Source organism: Centrocercus urophasianus, unplaced genomic scaffold, assembly GCF_019232065.1.
Source record: "Centrocercus urophasianus isolate 14NV4802_14NV808 unplaced genomic scaffold, USGS_Curo_1.0 seq_194, whole genome shotgun sequence".
In the NCBI taxonomy this organism is placed as follows: domain Eukaryota; kingdom Metazoa; phylum Chordata; class Aves; order Galliformes; family Phasianidae; genus Centrocercus; species Centrocercus urophasianus.
In genome coordinates this window covers 1-24823 of record NW_024884749.1, presented here as the reverse complement: position 1 = coordinate 24823, position 24823 = coordinate 1, and the positions used below count along the sequence as shown (strand labels likewise).

Genomic DNA, 24823 nt, shown 5'->3' with positions numbered 1-24823 from the left:
TAATTAAAAAAAAAACAAAACAAAACAAACAAAAAAAAAAAAACAAAAAAAAATTGACAATTTGTACATTTATTTACAAAAAAGGAGGGGAACATGTTAAAATTGTGTTGTTCTCTGTTGTGTGTGTGTGTACGTACATGTGTGTGAAAAGCTGGTGCATGGCACTAGGAGAGACTAGTAAACAAGCAGGTACAAAAAAACAGTTCCACTGGCACTAGAAAGGACAGACCAATCTGCACTGGTTGAGTCCAGCATGGGAGGGAGGGGAGGGAAGGGAGGGAACCGAGGGTCCGGGGGCCCGCAGGGGAGCCCAGCGCCTCTGGGCTGCGGGACACATCCAAGCAAGGAATCTGAAGACCACCGAGGCGGTCAGGCGGTGGAGAGCCTCCTCCATTTCTCCTCCCTCGCTGCTCAGGCCACCGGGGAATAAAGCCTCAACACTGCTGGTGCGTATGAGCTCGTTGCGTCTCTCCAGGACCGCTCAAGTTCAGGAGGGTCCTTCCCTGTGGGGTGCATGCTGAAGTCCAAGGGCCGGCGGGCAGGGCGCCCAGCAGGTGCTGGGACACCCGTGTTCCTACAGAGAATCCCGCTGGTGACAGCTTGTACCAGCCACACACTAATCAAGTGGCCACGTTACGGAGATACACAGTGAGGGGAGAAAGGCATCTTCCTCGTTTCCTTGATGCGCACGCACACACACACATCTCCCGGGATCTTCCCTGGCCCAGGGCATTTACGGTGTCTTGAATATTGTGCCGTATTTGACGCGGTACTTGTTAATGCTCACAAAGTGCAGGGTCTCTGTGTCACAGGTGGTGGTGCAGGGCACCAAGCCCTCCAACCCTTCGCCCATTAGCCACTTGCTCGTCTCGGCTGCCATCTCGCGGGTGACGTGCTCCTTGGTCCATTTGTCCACCCAGGCCTGGAACCTCTGGTGCAGCCGCTTGCTCACTCTTTCATGGGACTACAGAAACAAAGAGGTGTTACAGAGAGGTGGCTCCAGCCCCAAGCTACGGCGTAACGCGTGGCAAAGAGGCCAGGCTGCGAGGCAGTATGGCCAAAAGATTTGCAGGGCAGGTGCTGGCCCTTGCTAGCGACAGAGGGAAGGTCCTGGGAAAGGCCCACAGGCCTCCTTCCAAGAAGTCTACCTCTAAGAGAATTACAGGACAAAAAGAACTCGGAAATACCAAAAGATCGTGTCAAAAACAGGCCATTCTGTCACGGTGCTCTTTTTCTGTCTTTTTTCTTTTTAAATTTAAAATGTATTTTCTTGTATCCCACCACGTAGTCCAACAGGTTTGTGGTTAAGTGTAGCTTCTGCAGTTCCTTCAGCATACTGAGAAGTTATACTGCGTGCTATAGTGTAAGAGGTTCAGGATTCTGACTAGGTTAAGATGCTCTGTGATAAGCACCAGCACACGATATCCTGCTTATAAGGTAACTTTTACAACCCTGAGCCAATTGAATTGGGTAGATGGAATTCAATCAATCAAAATCTTTAGTATTGGCATTTCAAAGACCCAATACTGAAACAGAATACTCTTATCTGATGTGAATGTGAGTTTAACAAAATTACAGCTAATTGAATAAAACCATTACTTGTATTTCATCAGCAAGAAACAGATGAGAGCAGTCGTTTTAGAGGTTTAAATAAACGTCCAACAGAGCTGTGAAGGGATGATTTCCAAGGCAGGAAGCAGAGGACACTTCTCCCACTCCCTCATCTCCCAGCCAATTTTCTCAGCGGTCAGGAGTTCACTCAGGAAGACAATAATTGAATAAACAGAAACCCAATATCTGCAGCTACAGGAGACACTGCTGCTGACAGAGCCCCCCAGGTACCTCTGCTTCTGGTTGCCTAAGCCAGCAGCTTTCACCAAAGTCTGGCACTTTTCACTTTCTTTTGACATCCTAAGCAATGGCTCTCTGGTTAACATTTAGTTTTAAGTAGATTGTAATAATATTAGAGCAAAGTACTTGAAACTTCAAGCCTAAACAGCCATCCTAACTGGAGTTTGTTCTTAAAGCTCCAGAGGTTTTCTCTGCTAGGCAGAAATATTCCCATGCGACATGAGAACAGTGTCAGAGCATTCTGAGCACCTACCCAGTTTTCTCCACCCAAATCACTCCTTGAGATCAGGATTTCAGATCCCCAGGAAAAAGCTCATGGTGATTTGTGGAGCTGTGAGCTCCCTTGCACCTGTCCTTGACACGAAAGCAGTGGTTACAGAGCAGCCACTGCATGTGTGTGTGGGGCTCTGCCATGCAGGAGCGACCAGAGGACTCCCACTCAGTGACTGGGGACAGGAAAGGCTGAGGGATAGCACCCAGAAGGATTGGCTGGGACAGAGAAAGTTTGATGCTCTGCACTCTGATTTCTCAGTGGAGAAGCCCTGGAAGAACAGATCCCCTCAAAAGGCATTACAATTGCATGCAGAGGACAGGTCTTCCCTAAAACGGGGGGACCACCATGCAGGGAAAATGCCTCTTGGAAAAAAATTGAGGAGCTAATGGTCAAAACCACTGTCCTACCACAATAACACACTCTGGAAAGAAGGACAGAGGCAACAGGATGAGCAGAGTAGAAGGCACGAAGAAGAGATTACACCTTAGGAACATTCAGTACATTTTTGGTGTCTGGGGAAGACAGAATAGCACACCATCCTCCTGGCAACACAAAGACTGCTAAATGTTACCCTAGGACCCCCCAGGGACATTCCATCTGACTTTTCCCCACCTCACTTCGGGAGCAAGAGGTCCCAGGAAAGCCCAGCTGCCCACCCCAGTCCTTGCACTCTCTCCTACCTGCTGAGCTCGCAGCAGAGCAGTCCTCCTGTACATGTAATCCTCCGATTTGATCACGTACACCATCTTATAGGAGTTCAGTTTGAATTTACACTCCAGCTTGTCCAAGCTCTCCACGTTCTCCATGGACTTCTTACTGTTTCCCTCCTTCCCTTCCTTCTCCTGCTGCTCCCGACCACGCTGACACTTACGGATCCGCCTCAGATTCCTGCAAACCAGAGAATCCCTCTTGGAATTAGTGCCCACCCTCTAGGACTGCTAGGCTGGAAGTAGCTGGTGGATCTGCGCTGGCCCCTCAAGAACCTGACCAACAGTTTGTATTAAATTCATTCAGGTCCAGGCCCCTACAACAAGTCGCCCCATGGGATTTATTTACTTCTGAAACCATGGTTATTTGCAATCAGTTCCCTGGTGTAGCACTGGGTTGTTTTAGGTAAACCAAGGCAGGAGTGCCAGAAAGCAGTCTGGCAAGTCCCCAGCCCTCACCCTCTCTGCCATCTGCAGATCATGCCATCTCTCAGTCACTGGAGAGCAGGAGCCCAGGGTGGACCCACAGGCTTTCTGGACAAGCAGCAGCACGGTACCTCTATGCCACACTGCCAGGGTAATGGTTTCTGTAGTGGCATTAAAACACAGGTGAGACCAAAGGCTCAGGAGAGTGCAACCCTCTGCCCTCCAAGGGACAAACCCACTGGGGAGGGTTCACCCCACAGCCTGGCCACTCACCTGGGCAGGAAAACAGGTTTCTGGGCCAGGTGCTCCCGGAGCTCAGGGGAGGTAGAGTCAGAGTTGACGTACCGCTCCACGTAGTCTGACCAGCGCTGGAAGTGAGCACACAGCAACATCAGACACTGCTTTCCCACTGAAACACGTGGGGTGATAAGGAGGCTGAGCTGCAAGTCACACAGGAGAGCACCGGGACACCTCCGAAGGCTCCCTGTATTTCATTCCTACAAAGGCAGGTACGGTGCTTCTCTCTGTGGTTTTTTGGCTTCTCTAATATAAAATAAACCAAGAAGGATTTACCTACTCACATCATTGAAAGCTTTGCAATGCTTTGTTGATGTCTCTATCTTGTGCAAACAACTGACTGGACATCCTCATCCAGTGCACCCTCGACCATCACAGTCAGCTCTGTGGCCAAGCAGCTCTTACCTCTGCTTCTACAGGGTCATCAGAGTTCTCCTCCTCTGTGTCCAGCAGTTCAATGGTTAACTGAACCTGGCCTCTGCTCTGGATGAACATCAGCTGTAAGGCAAAAGGGATTCAGTGAGGTTTCAAACAGAAAAAATATACCCCTCCACTTCTCTCTGAGGCAAAGGGACAATGAAGCAGCTTGCACAGTCTTAAGGCAAAAAACTGCTCCCTGCATTACTGCCAGCAAAGGGAAAGTGCTGGCAGCACTGCACACTCTTTGAGGAACAGAAAAACGTTCAAGCTTTTGGAAAAGTCCTTTTGTGTTGATTTTGGAGAAGCACGGGTCTCTCGTGAGCCCCCAACCTAAGTTTGAAGGTAGAGAGATTATCCACACAGACTTTTCTCTAGAGTACTGTGCTAGCTCAGAAAGGGCCTGACCACTTCCTGCATCTTAGCAAAGAAAGCATGGATTTGATTAGCACAGCACACCACCTTTATTCATCCATGCGTACAGTCAGCAGTGATTTAATGCCCAATTGGTATTAGCAGATCTTTCCACAGCCCACAGAGGTTGAGACACAAGAGAAATGGGAAAGTTTGAGCTAACAAATTCAAATGGGAGACAGCAAATCAGTCGACGTGAAGCATCAACATCCTTGCGTGCTGTTCCACTTTGCCTATTGGGACTGATGCAGTTTCTGCCACGGAGCAGCTGATGATGTGCTGGAAATACCACCAAAGCAGTGCTGAAGTTTGGGGGCACAGCACCAAAACTTTCCTTTCAACTTTCCGGGCTTTCTGTAGCTGTGGAAACCTCAGGGCTCTTGGATGCTTAACCTGTGCTCCGTTTTCAAAGGACTGGCACCTACTTTACAAAGCAAGCCCTTCTTTGCTCGCTGCTTTCCCACCAAGCTCTACCTTGAAGCAGTTCTCCTCCGACATGAGCTGCTCAGCTTTGCGCTGGTAGGTGGCCTCCAGAAGGTTCCGAGAGGACTGTGAAGCCAGGAGGCCTCCTGTGGCCCCGTTGTTGTTTTCTGACAGGTAGAGGTCTGTGACCTGCACGCAGATCTCATCGCTCACTATGTGCTGGAGCTGCCAAAAGGAAGAGCAAGGGGAGAGTGAGCGTGAGGGAGCTGTTAAAGCCAGGCTGAAAAAAAAAAGAGACCAAACACTTTTGTGCTCGGTGTATCCTCTTGCAAAAGGTATTTCTCTTCGCCTGAGGCATCTGGGAGAGCTTGCTGTGACATGCAAACCAGGGCGACCTACCAAAACCCTCAGTGCAAGAACCAGCTGGGAAAGTGAGAAAGGCTCCAAAACACCCTTTGTAAGTGGCACCTGGCATGAAAGAAGAGCAGCACACAGGGTTGCACGTACATCTCTATTTGCCTGCATTGCAGGTTTTAGAAATAAAAGCTACAGTGGATAAGGATGGACTCGTTGGCTGGAGGCTGCCACGTGCCCATCAGCATACAATAGCAAGAAACAAAGATGTAACCAAGTGCTTAAGCCCTATGGGAAAAAAAAAAGGATAAAAAAAGGTTATAAAAGCATGAGTTTAAGGCTACATGTTCAGTAAATTCTTCCAGTGGGGATGTGAAAAAAAAAACAAAAAAAACAGCACTGCCTTCTAAATTAAAAAAAGCAGGTGGCAAAAAGAGGAAAAAACTACGTGCAGGAAAGCCTGTAAGCAGCAGCAAGGTGGGAAGGGCTGTGCTGTTCTCAGCATGGGGCTGCTACTGTCTGTGAGGACAGCAGGGAGAGATATGATACCTCACTTGGTACAAGTTAAAAATCGGAAATCGCTCAACTGTCTTTTCAATTCAGTTAAGCTCTGGACTGAAACCAAGAGCTTCTGAAACGCTGCTCCAACAAGGAATGGCCTTTCAAGCAATCCCATTCCCTGCCTCTCGCATCTGGCTTTGCTCTTTACGCTGCAAAAAGGCGCATGAAGAATTCTTCCCTTGGTCACACATTCTTTCTATGTGCCCAATAAGAGGACTAGAATGTAACAACCAGCCTGAGCTCCTCAAGCGGGCAGATAAAAGAGACAAAGCTTTTTAGAAAAGGCACGCGCTGCTCTCATAGCACTGAAGAGAATGAAGGAAACTATTTAAATGCTATTTAATTCTTTTTCAAAGTTAAGGCAAGATTAGCTCCACAAATGCTTTCAAGTGGAAAACTTATATCCCTAAAGCTTCAGGAAAACAAAGGGAGAAGTCCACATGCAGAAAAAGGATATTCGTGATAATTTAAACACACCAGAAGTTACCTTTCATCACCTCTCCTTCAAGCAGGCTCAAAGCTGAGTTAAAGCACATCTGCAATTCAGCTGCTTCTCCCCAAAATGCCACGTCTAGGTGACCGACACACCAGCACTCACTCAGGGACACAAGCAACCTTCCCTCCTCTAGCCTGGCACCCAGCCCCAGCCCAGCCAGCACCCACCTGCCGCACGATGCTCTGGATCAGCTTGTCCATGGTGAAGGCAATGTAGGCATGAATGGTGAACATCTCACGCAGGGAGTCCTCGTACTGCGACGAGTCCATGTTCCCATCCAGCAGGTTACGCACCATGTCCAGGAATGCTGGGTAGTAATCCTCCACATCGATGTCCACTGCAACACAAGAGCAAGAGGGGTGAGCATGGAATGCCAGGAAAGCCCTTCCCACTCCTCCTAGGACAGGATGGAGCAAGAGCTCCAGCCTTCAGCCAGCTCTGCTACTGGAATTTGTCATATCTTTTAAAGACCTTTAAGCCATGGGTACTCTCACATCCTCTACTCTTCCAGCCTCCTCCATGAGGTCTCTGGTTCCGAAAGGCTTTTAGAAAGTTTGTCATTAGGGGACTCAAGGATGCTTTAGATAAGCAAGGGTGCAATTAAAGCTCTCATGAAACAACTGCTGCATGGTTCTGTTCTGCTGCGACTCCCTCCTGCCTCACATCTTCCCATCTCAACTCCCTGCTGCCCAGTGACAGTAAAAGACAGTAAAAGCCCATCGTAGTGTCACACTGCAGCACGTCCGAGACAGCGCGCCAGCACTGTCAGCACACACACTGCTAACAGAAGCACCTGTGTGCCCCCAGGATCACTCACTTGGCTCCTTCAGCCTCAGCTGGATGGCGGGGCTGTCGCTCTTGTCTCGCTTGATGCCCAGCACTTCCCTCTCCCACTCCCTCTCCCGTGTCTCCTCTTCGATCTGCCGCTCGGCCTGGGTGCAGATCCGCAGCAGCCGCAAGCACAGGATCTGATGCAGCCTCATGAAGATGTACCAGTTGCTGTTCACGTAGAAGAGGTTGTAGACCTCATCCATGCCCCGCAGCTTCTGGGCCGTCGTGTTGTTGAACATCAGCTTGGTTTTGGGAGGACTGCCCCCCACACCGTTGTGCTTTTTTGCAGCTCCGGTAGCTTCATCCACGTCCATTTCCTCTTCTTCCTCCTCTTCCACGTCTGAGAGTTCACCTCGCTGGGCAAACAGCAGGTCTGGAATGAAGTGGTACATGATCTGCTTGATTTTGTACTTGTCCTCTTTCTGGATTCCCGTCTGCCGCTTCACGTGGTGGATGATGAGGGAAGCAGCGTCCTCCAGGATCTGCTTGTCTTCATAGGCTAACGAGAGGTGCGGGCCTGTGGGAACCCCAGCGTTGTCTTCTGAAGCCTGCTCTTGCCTCTACAAGCGACAAACAGGACACAAATTAGTCCCCCAAGCACTTCCCTCTGCCCACAAGCCCTCAGAAAGCTCTCCCAATGACACAGACTTCCTCTCTCATTACACCCCCTCGCAACAGAGGAAGCATCAGGCCTCCCTCCCACTGCTGCCAGAAGGCTCTCTGTAACAGATGCCAAAAGTTCACAAACATTCTCCCTGTTTACAAACCTCCTCCACCCCGTTTCTGTTCTAGGAACAGAGCCCACCTGCTACCAGCAGGATGACAAGCCTCCTCAGCCACAAGCAGATATCCCAACACAGAGAGCGCAGCCTTTCCATGGCTGAGCATCCCACTTCCCAACCACACCAGCATCAAGAGGAAAGGAACTGAAACTGCACATACAGACTATATAAGCTTGAGGGAAGGAAACCACTGGTGACCATCTTACCTCATCATAGATGCTTTCAATCTCATTGAGGAGACTCTTTGACCTCAGGACCTTGGTGTCGTTCTGCTTGAAGTTGATGCCCTGGTGGTCCAAGGACTTCAGGTAATACTTCTCATTCTGCTCTCGCCAGACTTTATTAAATCCTCTCTGGGCTTCTCGCCACTCCTCCTCTTTCATCTTTAACCTTGGATCAAGAAACCAAGGGTGAGCTAAGAGACATAAAGGTCTCACTCCGAGCTTGTGAGGAAAGCCTGAGACCTGGGAAATATGCATCAATGAAAGCAGTCCCACTGAAAGGAGTTTTACAGGAGCCGCACTCTGCACACCCTTTGCTGAACAAAGCTCTCTGCACATCTTTGGACACCTGAGCTTCCTGGTTACACAATCCAGAAACTCAGCTCAGTATCTCAAGCAAAGCACCTGGTGCAGCACAGCCAGAACAGCTCACAAAACAGTGCCTGCAGCAGGGTGGGCACACTGTGACCTTTCAGGTATTGGTGGCAAAGTGGTTTCCCTTCCCAGAGACAGTAAGCTTTAGGGGGAAGAGTACCTCCTTGTACGTGGTGCTACAGTTGTGCTTTTAGAGAAGACTTCCTTGTTTACACACCAAGAGGATAAGGGCCTCACATTACTGTCTTAAATGTGTACACAGCCTCCTCTTTATGCATTTCCAAAGAGCTGCAGCCCCCGCTCCTTTTTGTTTTGTGATTGGTTGCAAGGATCTGACAAGAGAAAACTAATGGTGCCTGAGCAGTCAGAGCCACGCACAGCCATGGGATTTGGAAAGGGATTGGGTTCAGCCCTAAACAATCCACATGGCACAGACATCTTCCTCATCTTACATAAGCTGCCGTGCACAGGCTGGAGAAGAAACAAGGTTCAGAGCAGACAATAAAAGCTCTGCATCCCCCCCCAGCTGAGCGTTTGTGTTTCCAAAGGCGATTGTTATAAAACACGGCCACCGATCAGAACGGAATGCCTTTCTCCAATTGCATCCCTGCGCAGCTTAAACCCTCCAGGGGCAGAAATGAGCTGTTTCTAAACAACCGTGGAGCAAGGCGGAGCCCCCAGGGCACAGCGTGGCTGTGGTACCTTTTCAGGACGATGGGAACAGCAACAGATGGGTTCTTCCGGAGCCCATCAATGATGTCAGCTGCTTTGTCTGCATATATCCTCTGCAGGGCCTTGCGGTGGATCACCTCCGAGGTGCCTCCCAGGGTGTTGTCCAGGCGGAACTTGGCCTGCTCCTCAGCAGACAAACGTGAGAGTTTCTTTTGGATGGCCTCAAGGACGCGGATCGTTGCCAGGTTGGTCTCCAAGACGACGTCCAGCTGAAGCGAACGGTGCGTTAGCCAGAGTTGAATAGATAGAACATGATACTTCACAGAGACTAACACTAAAGCGACACGAAACAAGAAGCCGGGTGCGTTTAACAAGGTGGATTCCAGAACTGGTTTCCACGTTTGGCTGCGCTGAAATAATCCAATTATATTTTATCTGCAGCCTAGGTAATGGCAAATCAGAATTTAACGTCTACCAGAACGATGCTGTTAAGAAATTACATTTTCCATATGGGAGTAGAAAACAACTGACAGTTCCTCTACAAAAGGACTTGACAGACCTGAGCACATTGAGGTAATTGCCAAGCTAACTCTCATTTTATGTCAAGAAGTCAATCATTTAACATCCTGAACGTATCGTTTCTTGGATTATTACAGGGGAATGCATGTTCTTACAAGCCATGTGGGCACAAAGGGCAAAAAAAGATGCATTGATTATATGCTGTCCATTGAACAATTCCATCTGGAGTGATGTGAGAGAAGAGCTCGGTGCACAGAGCTTGGGCAGGGGTGGTAGCTTGGAAAGAGAAGTGGTTAACCAGATGCTGCCTCTTGCTTTCAGATAATGCAAGCTCTTATGCAGAGAACGTGTGATAGACAATAAAAACAGACTGCATTAAGGATAGAATCTGTACCATTAGCTATCCACAGAACCCCAAGGCTTCCAAAGAAAAGACCTTACCTCAAAACGCTCATCCTCACACCTGTAGATGTGCTCTTCGTATTGTGTCTTCTTGGAGCTCACAAAAGTTGAGTCTTCAGACCAGGAAGGGAAGGAGACCCAGGTGTCATTCAAAACCTTGCAGTACGACAGAGAAAGACAAGCGTGACAGTCAGTCTTGGGAGGGGAGTGTCACAGAGGTACGTGGCTGCTGATGGGGGAGCAGCAAAAATGGCTTCTCCCTTCCAGTGCAGAGGACGCCCAGCACCCATGGGGCAACCCCAAACTGCCAGAGATGAAACAACCCAGCGGCCTGGAAAACTCATCTACTGGAAATGTAAGAAAACACTTGCAAGGGAAGAGAAAAAGAGAGGTGAAAGGAGCCTTTCCATTCCATTGGAAGAACTGGCTCACCGTGGTTCACTCATCACATGTCTGATTCATTCACCGGGTGGTCATCATCCCAACCAGCACCGTTAGACACAGCGTGGTTTCTACCTCCAAATAAGGAATATCAATCCATACTCTGACAAAGAGGCTGAGAACCTGCAGTTTTTCATTACCTCCAAAGCAGGAATGGACCATCCAAAGCAACCTCAAAGAGGCCAAAAGCAACAGAACAAAAGATTTTGGTAGGCAATCTTGAAAAAAATCAAGCCTAATTTTCCTCAGACTGAAGTCTGAACAACTGAGACATTGGATTCTTGCAGAAAGAAAAGTTTACAGCTGCATCACACAAGATACTCTTGAGAGATGTGTCAGGACTTTGACTAAAAACTTATAATTCTTTCTTGCCCGAGTTGTTTTTGCTATCCTGCCATCATTACAATTAGCCATGTATCACTGCTCACCACTTGACTTGATCACTGCATTCATCCTCATTTCTCAAGGAAAGGAGGCAAAACTGTGATGTTCCAAAATCTTCTGCCTGTTTGCTCTCCCTGCTGACGGCAGTCACGCAAGGAAGGGGGATTCTAACACCAACGAAGGAGCAGGATCAGCCAGCACCATTCCTCTCCAACCAAAAGGCGGTTACATGAAGGGACCCAAGGAGTGCATCTGGTCCTGCAGTGCTGTGCCAGGAGGCCAGCTTTGCCCCTAGGCCAACAAGGCTTGCGATGGGGAGCCAACCTCCTGACACAGCGCACCATGTCGGCTCACCTCAGCCTTGCAGGTGGAAAGAAAGAAGCGTGAGAGGAACATGAAGGAGAAACTCTGTACAGAAGATGTGATTTTCTTGTAAGCTTGGACTAGAGATAACTCTGAAAGCAGACCAAGCAAGAGTTTGGTGAAAAAGGCAGCAACCACCTTGAATTACATACTCCCTGGTAGAAGTATTTAAACTTCACAGCTATTGAGGTTCTTTCTTTTCCAGACACTCCCCAATGCTTTGTGCAACTCCTTCAGAATCCCCACTGGAGAAAAGCAGAGGGCAGCCACCAAAGCCCCACGGGCACTGCATCTGGCACAGCTTCACCCTGGGAAATAGATCCTGGATCCAATCCACATGTTTGCAAGAGAGCTGAGCACTCTCACGTGCTGTGCTGTGAACAGCCCTCCTCTGGCACACGGCTGCTGCCTGGGAGCTGCTTACCTCTTTACACAGCGGTGTCCGCCCCGTGCATTTGGGCTGCTGGTAGCTCTTGGGCAAGGCTCGGTAGCTGGAGCCCAGCCTTTTACAGGAGGCATAGTCTATCTCCATGGCAATCCCTTCAGTGGCCCGTTCCTTGGGATAAGTCTCCATGTGAACGGACTCCTTGTAGCCCAGAAAGTTTTTAAACCAAGTGAACAGTTCGGGGAATTTCCTGGAAATAAAAGGAATGAAGTGAAAAATTAGCTAAATAGAAAGCAGTGCGCAGTGCTGAGCTGTGATACTGAGGCTAGAACTGCTTGCAAGACACAGAAGTTGCCCAAGAAGACTCCCTGATTTAGCAGTTTGGTGAGAGGACCTCTCTGCTCAATCCCACTTCCACCAAGTGGGAACCAAGTACCTGTCTGTTGGTCAGGTGGTGAAAAGCTGCAGTGCTATGAGAAATCAGACCTGTTGCTGGAATCACTGCTCATCTATTGCTCCTCCATTACATGACTGAAGGTAACGTCTGCCTTCAGAGTAAGGGAACTGCATGACACCTTTCCCAATGCAGATATTCCAGTCGGGAGCACAGGTGGTAAATGGAAGAAATGCAGATTTTTTTGGTTGAGTATTTCACCTTTCCTAGCCAAAACCAGCTTCCTGCTGATGCTAATTCCAGTGGAGCTGCAGAAAGCATAAGCTCCCTGGGGCACTTTCCTTGCACAGCAACCAGCGTAATGGGGTCCCGAACCCAACTTACATTGCTGCTGCCTTCTGCATAGGAACTAGGAGCTCAAATCACAGAAACAGAGTTGCCCCAAGCTGATGAGAGGATAATTATTACAGTGATTTTAGGTGATTAATACAGACTCATTCTGTACAGTACTCGAAGTTATAATTTCTATTTAAATGACAGTACTGATTATCAGGTTTGGCTTCAGGGCAAAACTCAGTTGCTCTTTGCTTTTTTTTTGGTAATTTTAATGGGTTTGTATAAGCACTCCTTTTTTTAGGGGACATTTCCTGTGTAATTGGACAGTTGAGCTTTTCTTGAGTGAAATATCTATGATTCCAGAGCAAGAGGCCACAATAGGGTGCTGTGGACTAATTCTGTGATACGAACCACGCAGCCACAAAGGTTGTTGGCATTTCTTTCCCTACTGTGCATCACAAAAAGATGCACTGGATTTAGCTTTTCCCCCTCACACAAAGAAGCACTTACCCCAGGAATGGGGAAACTAGCTGCACCAGCTCTGCACGGGAGATCACCTCCTGGTTGAAAATAACCAGGCACCGAAGGAAGTTTTCATATGCCTCTGTGCTTCGCAGAGCTTTGCGGACCTTGGGGAAGAGGGGAAAGGATAAAGGTGAGAGCAGCTCGCCCATCAGCACCCAGGAGGCCTGCGTTCAACACTGTGCTTCCCCCCACCTATGCAGGACTTTGTCGGAGAGGCTCCAAGGAGCCAGAAAAGAGAAGGAAGCCATCTCCTTGCTGGTATGGCTGCCACTCAAGTGCATTGCCTTGAAGAAGAGAGCTGTAAGTGAATGAAACTCCCAGCAGCTGGACCACACAAGCCCAGTTGTGCCTGCAGCACCACAGACCCACCTGGGTGGGGATCAGGGCTAAGAGGCCCGTGTCAGTGAGCACCCCTCCAGCCCCCCCCGCATGACAGCTCAAGTCACCACAGGCACAGGGAGCTCTGCAGCCCTCAGCACGAGAAAACAGCAATTCATTCCAACACCATTACTTTTCCCATGAGAACAGTTAGCATCTACACATCAAACAGATCTATCATGATTAAGAAACTCGTCATTACAGTTACAGTTCTGCAGCAGGGATTTCTACGTTTACTCATGGGAACACCTACGCATCCTCCGAGCGATAGAGTGGTTCCCAGTCACCACCAGCTGGCTCAGTGTGCTGCAAAACATACGTCATGAGGGAGCCAGCATGGCTCTGATGCCAAGCCTTTCTGCCACAGAGCATCAGCAGCAGGTGAGAACTAGAGAATGAGCCCCCCGGGGAAAAAAAGAAAAGACACAGATGTCCATGTAAAGAACACCACCAATCTTTTAAAAAAGGCAGCAGATCTGACACAGGGGTCAGACAATACAGCTGAGGTCAAGCAGACCAATGTTATCAGCATGGCACATATATCACAAACCTCACTGTGACAAAAACAAAGATCAGGATGTATGCAGGCTACAGACATCAATCAGTGACACCAGACCGTGCTCTCTCAGTCTCACTGCTCACCTTCTCAAAGAACAGAGATTCTGTCCCCACGCCATGCTTGCTGGCTTCTGCCAAGGACTGGTCTTTTAAACCAAGCAGCTTTGGTTTTTTCTGTTAAAAAATAACACAAGAAAGGGCTGTTCAGCAGAGGAGTCACTGTATTTCGACCATGTATCACACAAGGGCTTCAGCCTCCAAACCACACTACTTGCTCTCAGACAGAAGAGTGGCTTTTTCAGAAGGAAACTTGTTTAAAATGTGGCCTCCATGTTAATCTATTCATCTTTAATTAGCTGCACAGAACGCCATGTATTTGTAATACAAGGTCATATCCTTTCCTTTAACAAGCTGACTGAAACAATCACTGCTTGTAGTATCTCAATTTCTAACTAATGTGCAGAACTACCAAAATATTTTTTAAACCACCATTCATTCAGTTGATTCTTAGACCTCCCTAAAAGCAGTGAACTTCTACCTCCTGCACTCCACATCAGAAAGGCTTAAAGCTGCCTCCAAACATGTATTAATTCGCTGCATTTCGAGGAGAGAAGCTGGAAGAGGAAGGAAGTCATTGGATTTAAACAACATAGCTAGATGTGCCAACACTTTTCTTCCCCCCACAGGACACAGCACACAAAGCAGGCACACCTGTCCTACTGCAGAGGCTCTAAACCACCAAACCATTCTTCTGACAAGGCTAAGCCTTGCTCTCTCAAAACATGAGTAAGCTGAAGAGGGCCAATTCAGCTACAGGAATTATCATTCATCACTGCATGACAACGTTTATCACGTGAAAAATGAATAAGCATGATCCTGCTCTAAGTTTTGCTTTAGTTTCCTGGGAAACACACAGCTGCTGAGCTAGCAGCACGTGCCATTACCTTCACTGGAGGGGTTGTCCCTGCTCCTGAGTGCCGCCGGATCTGACAGCCATTCTGGTTGGGTCTCTGCTGCTTGTTGTTGAGCTGTGGCTTCTTCACTGTGCCTCCATGATCGTTTCTCACCGACTCCACTTTCTCTGCAGTCGTCTTGCTTAACAGCTTAGTTACAAACAAAGCCACGAGATCATCAGAGCCGAGCTTCACCTCACCAGCCAAACCCTAATATGTCTGCTCCTCCCAGCTCGAGGTGACCCACCTACCTTACTGCGGTTACAGAACAAGCCTTCCAAGCAAAGGAATTGTATTGAAAAGACAAGTTATTGACAGAAAACAGTCTATCATCCCGACCCACCTCCTAAACTTAGTAAAAGACCACTCCAAAAACGCAAGGCAACAAGAAAAGCCCGTTGTTCTGAGCTCTGGTTCCCCACAGAGATGCTTCCCCACTACGTACTCCAGCCCCAGCCTGCCTCAAGTAGACTCACCACCGAGCTGTTGGCATCTGGCAGAAACTGCCCAAACTCTGAGAGCAGATCCTCCTGGTTCTTGAAGAGGCGAGCCACCTGTGCATACACCTCCTGCTCCGTCAGTGCTGGTGTGTAGTTGCCCCCTGCCTCCTTGGCATTGCGCTGCTCTTTCTGTCGTACAAAGAGAAGGGTCAGATGAAAAGATGTCTGAACTTTTTCGGAGACAAAGGAAAAAAGCCCTCAGTAATACACAGAATGAAGCAGCAAAGGTCTCAGCATCTAAAGCAAAGGACTGTGCTAAATGCTCAGCTGGCTGTGGACTAGGGGGATGCTGATCAAAGAAGTGATTCTTCACTTTTAACACAATTGAGCTCCGCTTAGCTTGCGAGCCAGTGGTAAGCAAATAATTATTTACATTGGAAAAGATCTACACAAAGAAGTCCAGCAGAAGACCAGAATTCCCATCTCAGGCAGCAAAGAAAGTGGAACGACTCCACCTGGCACTGCCAAAGCTCACCTGATACGTATGGAGGATCTCCAGGAAGGCTTTGTAGATGTCTGGCTGTCCCTGGAAGCGGTTCTTGATCTTGTTGACATAGTTGATGGCGTGATTAAACTCGACGGGCTGATTGTTCTGCAGGGATGGTGTGGTTCCCAGAGAGATTGTCACGGGTGTGTGAGGCTGCACTGGTGGTGAGCGTGGGGACGCATATGGTGGAATTGGGGGGGTCTGCTGGCTGGCAGGTGTGTGTGCCTGCAGCTGTGATGGCTGAGGGGAGAAAGAAGGAGCCACGTCAGACAAGGGCAGATCCTTTAGGCTTTGAACAAAGGCACTCGTATCCCACTTACGTGCCATATCCTGAAGAAACGAGATGGTGTGTAAGTGTACAGGGTGCCAACAGGGTCATCTCTGAGCTGAAGCATCACAGGCACAGCAGCTGGACATTTGCCACTACTACACCCTGTCAAGCAATCTCTACCCATATTCCTAGATGATTTCTGATGTGCTTCCTTAAAATACTGGTTTGGTTTTTTTCATTAATTGCTACTAAATAATTACTCCCTCCCCAGGCCTAGGGAATTTTAGCACTCTCTTCCACAAACTCAATACTCCCTAGTAGACGTCTAAGCAAAAACTGCTGTCAAGAGCCAAAATTGCGTGGTCCCATTTCCCAATCAGTGTTTTAAAGATTAACAGAAGCACAAAAAAAGGCAGACTGAGCAGAAGAGAGCCACTATCCAAAGCAAACTATCCAAAAATAAATAGAAATTGGGTGTGCCAGCCAGGAAGACACCACACCAGCCCCTTCAACTTTTTCTGAGCAGCTGTTTCTCCTTGCCACTTGCTTTTGACTGAGATCTGACAAGAGATACATTCAGTCATCAAAATACAGAAGCAAAGCATTTAGGCTCTCTGCAACACTGCAAGTTACTTTGTCTCTAGTTAAGAATGCTGGGAGTAAGGAAACAGCAAGAGAAGATACAGATTTTTCAATATGGAGACCAGGAGTACATAGAGAAGAGATTGATTAATCCTTGAAATTTTGGGGATTCTTTCCCTTCTTTGCACATTTGGAGGTTCAAATACACCGGATTTTATCTCAACTGAGCTCTTAAAAGCCTCTTATATTACCCTACTCTGTTTTCAATCACGTAAAATACATATGGTGGACGCAGCATCTGGATTACATCTAAAGCAGAGACAAAATCCCTTTGTCGTTGAGAGGTCTCAGTTTCAGGCACACAAACTGATACTTAAGACAACACTGTGGTCATTTTATTTGAACCCTTGCACTTCAGTTTGGTCAACAATGCCCACACCCGTCCAGCTGATGGCTGAACCAGAACTACGCTTTCTGTTTGTTTTTGTTTTGCAGCAGCTGGCCAGTCTGAAAATGAGATTTTAAGCAATGCCATGTTTACCATGTCACTACGCCAAGCATTTGGAAACACGCACAAACATTCACATCGAGGGAACCGTCTCCATCACGGCCTCTGCTTTACGAGGAATTTCTTGGGATTTGGGTCATCCCGAGGCAGCAAATCCCATTTAATTCCCCACCTCCACACCAGTGTCAGCTGGAGGCAGCCAGTCCCCCACGCAGGAGCCAACAAACGCCACTCTCTCACTCTCACCTTGCTGATTTTGGCAGGCGGTGGCTGCGGCGCCGGCTGTGCTGGTGTTGGGGTCGATTGAGCTGAAGGTTGCGACTGATGCTGGGGTTGGGGCTGTGGCTGGGGCTGCAGGCCATGAGTGGGGATCTGGTGAACCTGCCCCGGGGTCGTCACGTTCACCATATCGTTTGTCTGCACCTCGATCTTGTAGCCAGGAGGCAAGAAGGTGTTGAAACCCATAATCAAGTCTGGGTGGCCCTTGAAGAGCTGCGATACGCGGCTGATCACTCCTGGAGTGTCAATGCTGAGCAAGGAATAAAATCAGAATGTCACCATCTTCAAACTCCCTCCTTGTGGCAACCCAAGCTCTGCGTGCGACAATTCTCCTTCCGCATTTCTATCTTACCATCTACAACTTACTATGAACCCATGAAACACAGGGAAACTCATTCCTATAAATACATTGCCAACCTTAAGAATGACATAAGGATTATTTTATTTGTTCAGACTGCTTCATATCAATGAGATCTAGCCACAAGTCTGACCAGGCAGGCGGGCAGGACCACCAGACAGCCAGGTCAAACAGCTAGCAAGGCTGAGCTTGGGAACTGCAGCTGTAGGCAGCAATTCTTCCAGCATCAATGAAGAAATGGATATAAGTGAAGAAATTCTGAAACTCTCAGAACAGATCCTCAGACTCTCAGAACAGAAAGCACACAACTGCTTTCACACAACCACGGAGGTATGCTGCTCTGGAAAGGAAGGGCAGAGTTGAACTCCTGCCCTGTGCTGCCATGCCCACAAACATGCATACAGTGATAGCAGCCTGGGTGGAAGCAGCAGAATGAAGCTTTTTACCTCTGAGATTTGAATTCCTTCATAATATCCAAGAAGTCATTGTAGACCTGCGGCTGACTGCCGAACTGCAGCTTCACCTGGTCAAGGTATGACAAGGCATCCTCCACCTGGAGACAAAACAGACAGCTTGCATTGGCACAGAACATTTTATGTCACCTCCGGTGCTCAGCAAAACACGTATTTGAAAGCACAGCTGGGAGCCCTGAGCCTAGAAGGGGGAATTAAGGATCGTGATCTTGGTTGGAGTCATACCAGCATCACTTAAATAAGAAAAGCTCAGAAAACTACACCAAAAAGAAGAAAAATAAATAATAATAAATAAACCAAAAACAACTCAAATCAACAGGATTAGTCAGAAGGCACATGCTCCAAATTCCCCGTGTCACCACCAGTGATGTGACTGCTAGGATAAACAGAACTAGACTGAGCATTTTTCCTGCATTCATGTGTGGAAATTATTATAGAAGTCTAAGAATAAGCAGAAAGTGGAAATGACATATTCAGAGGAATAGATGCCTGCCAGGTACACACTTTCTGAAAGCCAGACATTTCAGTTCGACATATAAGGATTTTGAAAATGGCAACTGTGGGAGGCAAATTGTTTTACGCCTCAAACAGCAAGAAGTTTATGAAGCATTCGTGTACCAACAGCCAATTTCCAGATATACTGAAAGCACAGCCCAGCCTGACACGAGTGCTCTGTGCAGTTTGTAATCAGCTGCACCTGGGCCCTCTCCCATGTCGGGAATTAAAAGACAGCAAGGGAGGAAAGGTGAGCAGGGACAGTCCCAACCTCGCATCTTGGAGGGACAGCCAGCAGTTTTGTTGGGAGAAAGAACCACGTGTTACAAAACCATTTTCAGAGGGGAATGGAAATGAAGCAGAAAAGCGTCTCGCCCAGCAAAGCACTGGTTTCCAGCTCGACAGGAAGAGACCTGCCCTGCATGTGGGACAAGCTATCAATTCATATGTATGCCTTGTTGCTAGAGCCGAATCTAACACAACTACTCACAAGGGCTACTTTTGGTGGAGTTTTTTCTCTTTTAAGGATTTTACAGAATATAAAATACAGCCTTCTGCACTCCCACCTCACTCCTGCACTCCCACCCTCTGAGGCCACGCATTCAGACAAGCCCCAAACCTTTGGGCCGTCCCACGCACGTTACCTTGAGCCTCTGGAACTGCTGCTGGCCCTGCACAGGCACAGCCGGGGGGGCTGGGTGTGCGTGGCTCTGCACCACCTGGCTGCCATGTGGCTGCACCGGGGCGGCGTGGTGGTGGCCGCTGTGCACCGCTGCCAGGGCCGGCCCGTGGCTGCCTGAGCTCTGTGGCACGGCTGACACCTGGAGAGACAGAAAGGACCGTGAGTGTTTGTCTCATCACCAGTGCTAACAGAAGGAAGAATCGCACAGGGTGCGTGATTGAGACCGAGCCAAGGCTGTCTCTCCCCTCTAAAAAAGTTGGAAGGGATCCTAGAGCCCTCCCCCAGCACCATTCCCCTGCTGCAGGCTGGCTGCTCCCAGCTCAGGCTGCCCAGAGCCCAACCACGGCCTTGAGCACCTCCATGGATGAGGCACCCACAGCTCTGGGCAGCAGTGCTGGAGCCTCATCACTCTCATAGTAAAGAATTTCCACATAAAATCTGATCTAAATCTCCTTTCTTTTAGTTTAAAACCAGCAGCGGAAGCCTCTCAGAACAAAAAGAGGCACCTAACGACCCTGTGGTGACATCTTCTCTAACAGTTAAATTGCTTGAAAAGCTCCAATCTAAATGTCAGCCTGTTAAGCTTAAGATCACCCAAGATATCCAAAGTCTGTGACAGGAACACTGCTACAGCAAGTGTTCTCCTTGCTAATGAAACATGGATCTAATCTCTGCATGCACTTGTCTCTAGGATTCAGAGACTGTGATCTTAATCATTCAAGAGAGTGTTGTTCAAAAGAAGCCAAGTAACATCACGTTGTGTGGTCAGGGCAACCTTAATGTGCTTCACAGAATCACAGAATGGCCTGGGCTGGAAGGGACCTCAAGGATCACAAATCTCCAACCCCCTGCCACATGCAGGGCCACCAACCTCCACATTTAACACCAGCCCAGGCTGCCCAGGGCCCCATCCAACCTGGCCTTGCACACCTCCAGGGATGGACAGGGCATCACAGCCTCTCTGGGCTGCTGTTCCAGCACCTCACCACTCTCACAGTAAAGAACTTCTCCATGACATCCACCTAAATCTTCCCTCCTCCAACCATTTTCCCTGCTGTTATCTCCCCTTTCCAAGAGTTGATTCCCCTCCTGTTTGTAGGCTCCCTTTAGGTACTGCAGGCTGCAATGAGGTCACCTCATAGCCTTCTTTTCTCCAGGCTGAACAAGCCCAGCTCCCCAGCCTGTCTTCGTAGGGGAAGTGCTCCAGTCCTCTCATCATCTTACTGGCCCTCCTCTGACCCACTCCAACAGCTCCCTCTCTTTCTTGTGTTGGGGGCTCCAGACCTGCATGCAATACTCCAGATGGAGCCTCACGGGGCAGATTAGAGAGGCACAATCACCTCCCTGTCCCTGCTGGCCACCCTTCAAGCGAGACCTACTAGAAGTTCATTGTCCCATCCTAGTTTTTTCCCCCACCAGGCAACTGAAACTAAAACCTTGTCCCAAACCCGGACTTCCGCCGTGCAAAACAACGTACTGAGTGGTCGAATTGCAATTTCCCCCCTAGGATGAGGCAGACCTACCTGGTAGCTGGGAGTTACCGAGTATTGGATCCCTGTAGCAGACTGCATGGTCTCTGAGACTGCCTCATACACCGGCGGTGCCGGGGCGAGCACACGGTGCTGGTGCTGGAAAGCGTCGGTGCTGCTGGTGATACGTCTCTGCTGCGACGTGTACACGGGTGACTCCTGCTCATCCAATCGCCGCTTCATTCTGAACTCATGCTCAGGAAGCACTAAAAAACCTGGTAGAAACAGAGCAATTAGAGAGGGACATTGATTAATCGCTCCCTGCCAGCTTCGGGAACGCCAAGTTTGCCAGGAGCAGGTAAGACAAGTTTCGTGTCGATTCCTTCACGTTGCTATCTTGAGATAGGGAAAGAATTAAGATTCAGCATTCTGTATGAAACGTGTATACTGCAAACACGCAGCTTTCTTGTTAGAAATAAAGCCCTGCTTTCCAGTTAAGGATTTCTTCTGTCACTGGAAGTAAAGCCCATCCTGAACCCCGTTGGGCAGCCCAGGCTGGATGGGACTCAGGCACCAGAGATGCCCTAGAGCACAAGAGGAGGGCAGAGGCAGAACACTGCCCATGCTGCCTTTGTACAGCAAGCCCTCTCCAAATCAAACTTTTAGCCAGATGGAGATGCTGACTCTGCCTGGGTAACACACGCAGCTCCCCAGAGTAAGCATACAGGGCAGCCTAAACCCTTCACTAACATAACAGACCAAGGTACTGGGGAAATATACAAAGATACTGCCAAAAATACACCTGGCAGCCAGCTCCTCACCCAGCTCCTTCCACGTGGAGGGAAGGAAGAGCTCTTTGTGTCTGCTTAAAGCTGTTCTGCAAGTTACACCTCCCAGAATACCAGCCCCAAAGCTTCAGTACCCGAGCATGCTCCAGGAATTTTCTTAGCTTGTTGTACCTGCACCAGGTGTCTTTCTGCTCAGCTACAGACAAACCAACAGCCCCCTGGGCTCACAGGGAGCTGCTCTCATAGCCTTTTGCTCTGAACAAACTTCGAGTTGTATGCTAATGGAGCCTGGACCAAGCAGAGCAGGCTGGCAGCAAATCTGGGCGCTTTGCATGACAATGCCAGGCCCCAGGCACCGAGTCTGGGCAAAGCCTTGGTGGCAACCATTTCTAGAAGGCTCCACAACCTGGAACTGAAGCCCTGGGCTCTGCCGACAGCCAAGCATTGCACCTGCCCCATCTCCTGCATCTCACAGGGCAACACGTGCTGGTGAAAGCTCCCAAAGTGCATTCCTCCCATCCCTGAGGTCCCACTGATGTTTACCAGGTATGTCCCAAGGATTTGCTCCTTCAGGAGGGCAGACTGCAGCGTAGCAAGCTGTACCTGCTGCAGAGTAGTATTCTGTGGGTAACTACGACCACAAAACCACTCAGAACTTCTGCAGCACAGAGCTGACATCACAGGCAGCGCTATGGTTACCATATGGTTCTCTAGGCAGCGGAACGCGGCCCTCTGATGGGCTCCCATCTCCATGCGGACTTTGACTCAAACATTCAGAAAGCCCCCAGTTCAAACTGCATCATCTGTGGTCTTAATTGAGGAGGGAAAAATAAAGATTGAAAAATACAGTATGGTCTGCGTGAGACTGAAAGCAAGTCCACAAACTTTAGGTACTGTCCTTCATTAAAAGCATTCATCTGAGGCTCCTGGCTCAGGAATGGCTTTACAGAGCAAGCTCCACTCTACACAGACCACATGAGGACCTGCATCCCCTCCCTCCCAGCCTCACTCCTATCCAAGCTACCTTTTAACTTCAGTCAGAGCACTCCTTTACAGCAATATACCCCTCCACAGGAGGACAAAAGCTGCACTCTGCTTTTTCGCTTCCCTTTTCCTGGGCTGTAAGTTATCCCTTTGCAGGAGGGCAGTGAATCGTGCAGGTCTGCTGTCTGACACCTGTTGGAGCCACAGCACTTCTGCACACTAATGATGCTTTCAAGAGCAAGCTGTGAAACCTCACAAGAGATTTCAGTCCTTGCAGATGTGAGGCACTCCTGAAATGGAACAGGGAAACAGCATAGCTGTAGGTCAAGCATTTAAGATGTGCAGGGGCTGCTTAAAAGCCCTTAGGAGGCTACAGCATGCCACAGGCACCCTGTGAATCTCTATGAACCTCTAAAAGGGTGCACTCATGCCACTAAACGCCAGAGATGAGGAAAAATCCTATGCAGCAGGCACACTTTTGCACATCACTTGCTGTCTGAGCATGCTGAAGAACACCCAAACGCACAGATCCTCATACTGACAGCTCTGTTGCTGTCACTTTGAATTTCAAGCATTAACATCTGGATTGAGCCGTACCGAAAGACAGGAGAGTTTGCTCCCGAGGTGGAAAGGACCCAAAGCTGGGAAGCAGCACACATATGGCTCAGGATCACAGAGGTGTGACATCCTGGCTGCCTGCTCCTGGCATGCCCTGCTATGTGGGCTCTCTCCAAGCCCTGGAATCCTCATCTTTGCTCTCCTTCTCCACATGCAGGCAGGATGAGCGCAGTACCTGCAGCCACCCATTACCTTCACTGTGACAGCAGAGCCAGAGGAGCTGGGAGAAAGTGGCGCGGCATTGAGAGTGCACCCATAGCCCTGCAGTGTGGAACAGCAGCCACGGGACTGTGGATCTGCTTCGGCTTTACCAGCCACGAGGGCTTCCCAGCACAGAGCATGGATCATACATCCTGGGAAGGCGAGTGACTCGCTCCTGTCATGGTTATGCCTTTCCAACGAGCTCACAGCAGAGACTGCTGGCCACAAGCACAGCATGAACCATTTCTTACAGCACCTGTTCACAGCAGTGCTCTTGTGCATACTTAAATGCAAAGGGATTGCATTCTTATTTATGCATCGCTTCGCTGGGCGTGCTGAAGGTTTCTATACAGCCTCCCCATCCCCTATAGATCATTCAGGAGACACAGAATTTGGGGTTGAAGGGACCTGTGTGAGTAGAAGGGGAGGTCTGGGTGCCTTCCGGCCCCTCCCCGCGCTGCAGCCCCAGCTTTACTCACGGTGCCCCTCAGCTGGGAGGGGTGGAGGGGAGGAAGGTGCGGGCTGGGAGATGGCAGCCTCCTCCGCCCCGTGCGGCTGTTCCTAACGCTGTGCTTTTACGGGATGGGGATGATCCTACAGGTGCTTTGAATCAGCGTGCGGGCAGCGCGGCGCGGAAACCCTCCGCGTGCTCGCCGGGAACCGTCTGAAGAAACGCGAAAGCAGGAAACGGGAGCTGGAAAGGCACGGGTGGTGGGCAGGGCCCGGAGCTGCGAGGGTTGCGCTGAGCGGGGCGGGGCGAGGCGGGGCTGAGGCGGCCCCGCGCAGGGGGCGGAGCGGGGGGCGGGAGGCTCCGTCCCGCAGCGCGCCCAGCGCCGCTCGCCCCGCCCGCCGCTCCCGCCATGCCGGGCTCCCCCCGCGCGCACACACACACACACATACAGAGACACGCACGCACACCGGCACTCAGGGCTCGCCACGGCACCGGGTCCGACCCCGCCCCGCCGGATGGCTGCCCACCCCCCCACACCACCTCCCAACCCCGCGTCCCCCCAGCGCCGCCGATCCCCTTACCTCGAAGCGGCGGCGCCCGGCGGAGGCACGCTCCCTCCCGGCTGTGGGCTCGGGGTGGGCGCGGCCCCGCGCTCGGCCCGCGGGGAAAGCGAGGGGCGCGGATGGGGTAACCGCCGCTCGGCCGCCGCGGCGGAACGCTGCCCGCTTCTCTGTTCCCCGGGAAATCCCGCCCCTCCCCGCCGCAGGGAGGGGGGAGCCCCGCGCGGCGATTGGTCGAGCGCCGAGTCGCTCGGTGCGCCGCCCAACCGCCGCGCTCGGCCCGCCCACTTCGCCCGCCCCCATTGGCCGCGGCCGCCAGGAAGGGGATGTGGAGAGGAAGGGAGGGGGGAGCGAGCGCCCGAGAAAAATGTCCGTACA

General features: G+C 50.0%; 1 protein-coding gene across 1 annotated transcript; it reads right to left on the bottom strand.

Annotated features, from left to right (window-relative positions):
- Positions 1-53: 53 nt before the first annotated feature.
- SIN3A (SIN3 transcription regulator family member A) lies at positions 54-24523 on the bottom strand. The gene is made up of 21 exons (XM_042821203.1): positions 24467-24523; positions 20898-21118; positions 19337-19513; positions 18171-18277; positions 17334-17616; positions 15715-15966; positions 15216-15368; positions 14731-14889; positions 13871-13960; positions 12836-12954; positions 11635-11845; positions 10062-10178; positions 9132-9370; positions 8040-8223; positions 7038-7611; positions 6388-6557; positions 4861-5034; positions 3961-4053; positions 3532-3626; positions 2806-3013; positions 54-964 (listed from the first exon to the last, which is right to left on the bottom strand). The coding sequence occupies exons 2-21, from the start codon at positions 21084-21086 to the stop codon at positions 734-736; spliced, it is 3825 nt and encodes a 1274-aa protein (XP_042677137.1). The 5' UTR covers positions 21087-21118; positions 24467-24523; the 3' UTR covers positions 54-733.
- Between the last annotated feature and the right edge of the window lie 300 nt (positions 24524-24823).

Coding starts and splice junctions, on each gene's coding strand:
- SIN3A (XM_042821203.1), bottom strand. CDS start 21,086: ATGAAGCGGCGATTGGATGAGCAGGAGTCACCCGTGTACACGTCGCAG. Junction 17,617..18,170: donor AAGGAATTCAAATCTCAGAG/GTAAAAAGCTTC, acceptor TTCCTTGCTCAG/CATTGACACTCCAGGAGTGA. Junction 13,961..14,730: donor GGACAACCCCTCCAGTGAAG/GTAATGGCACGT, acceptor ATTTTTTAACAG/AAAAAACCAAAGCTGCTTGG.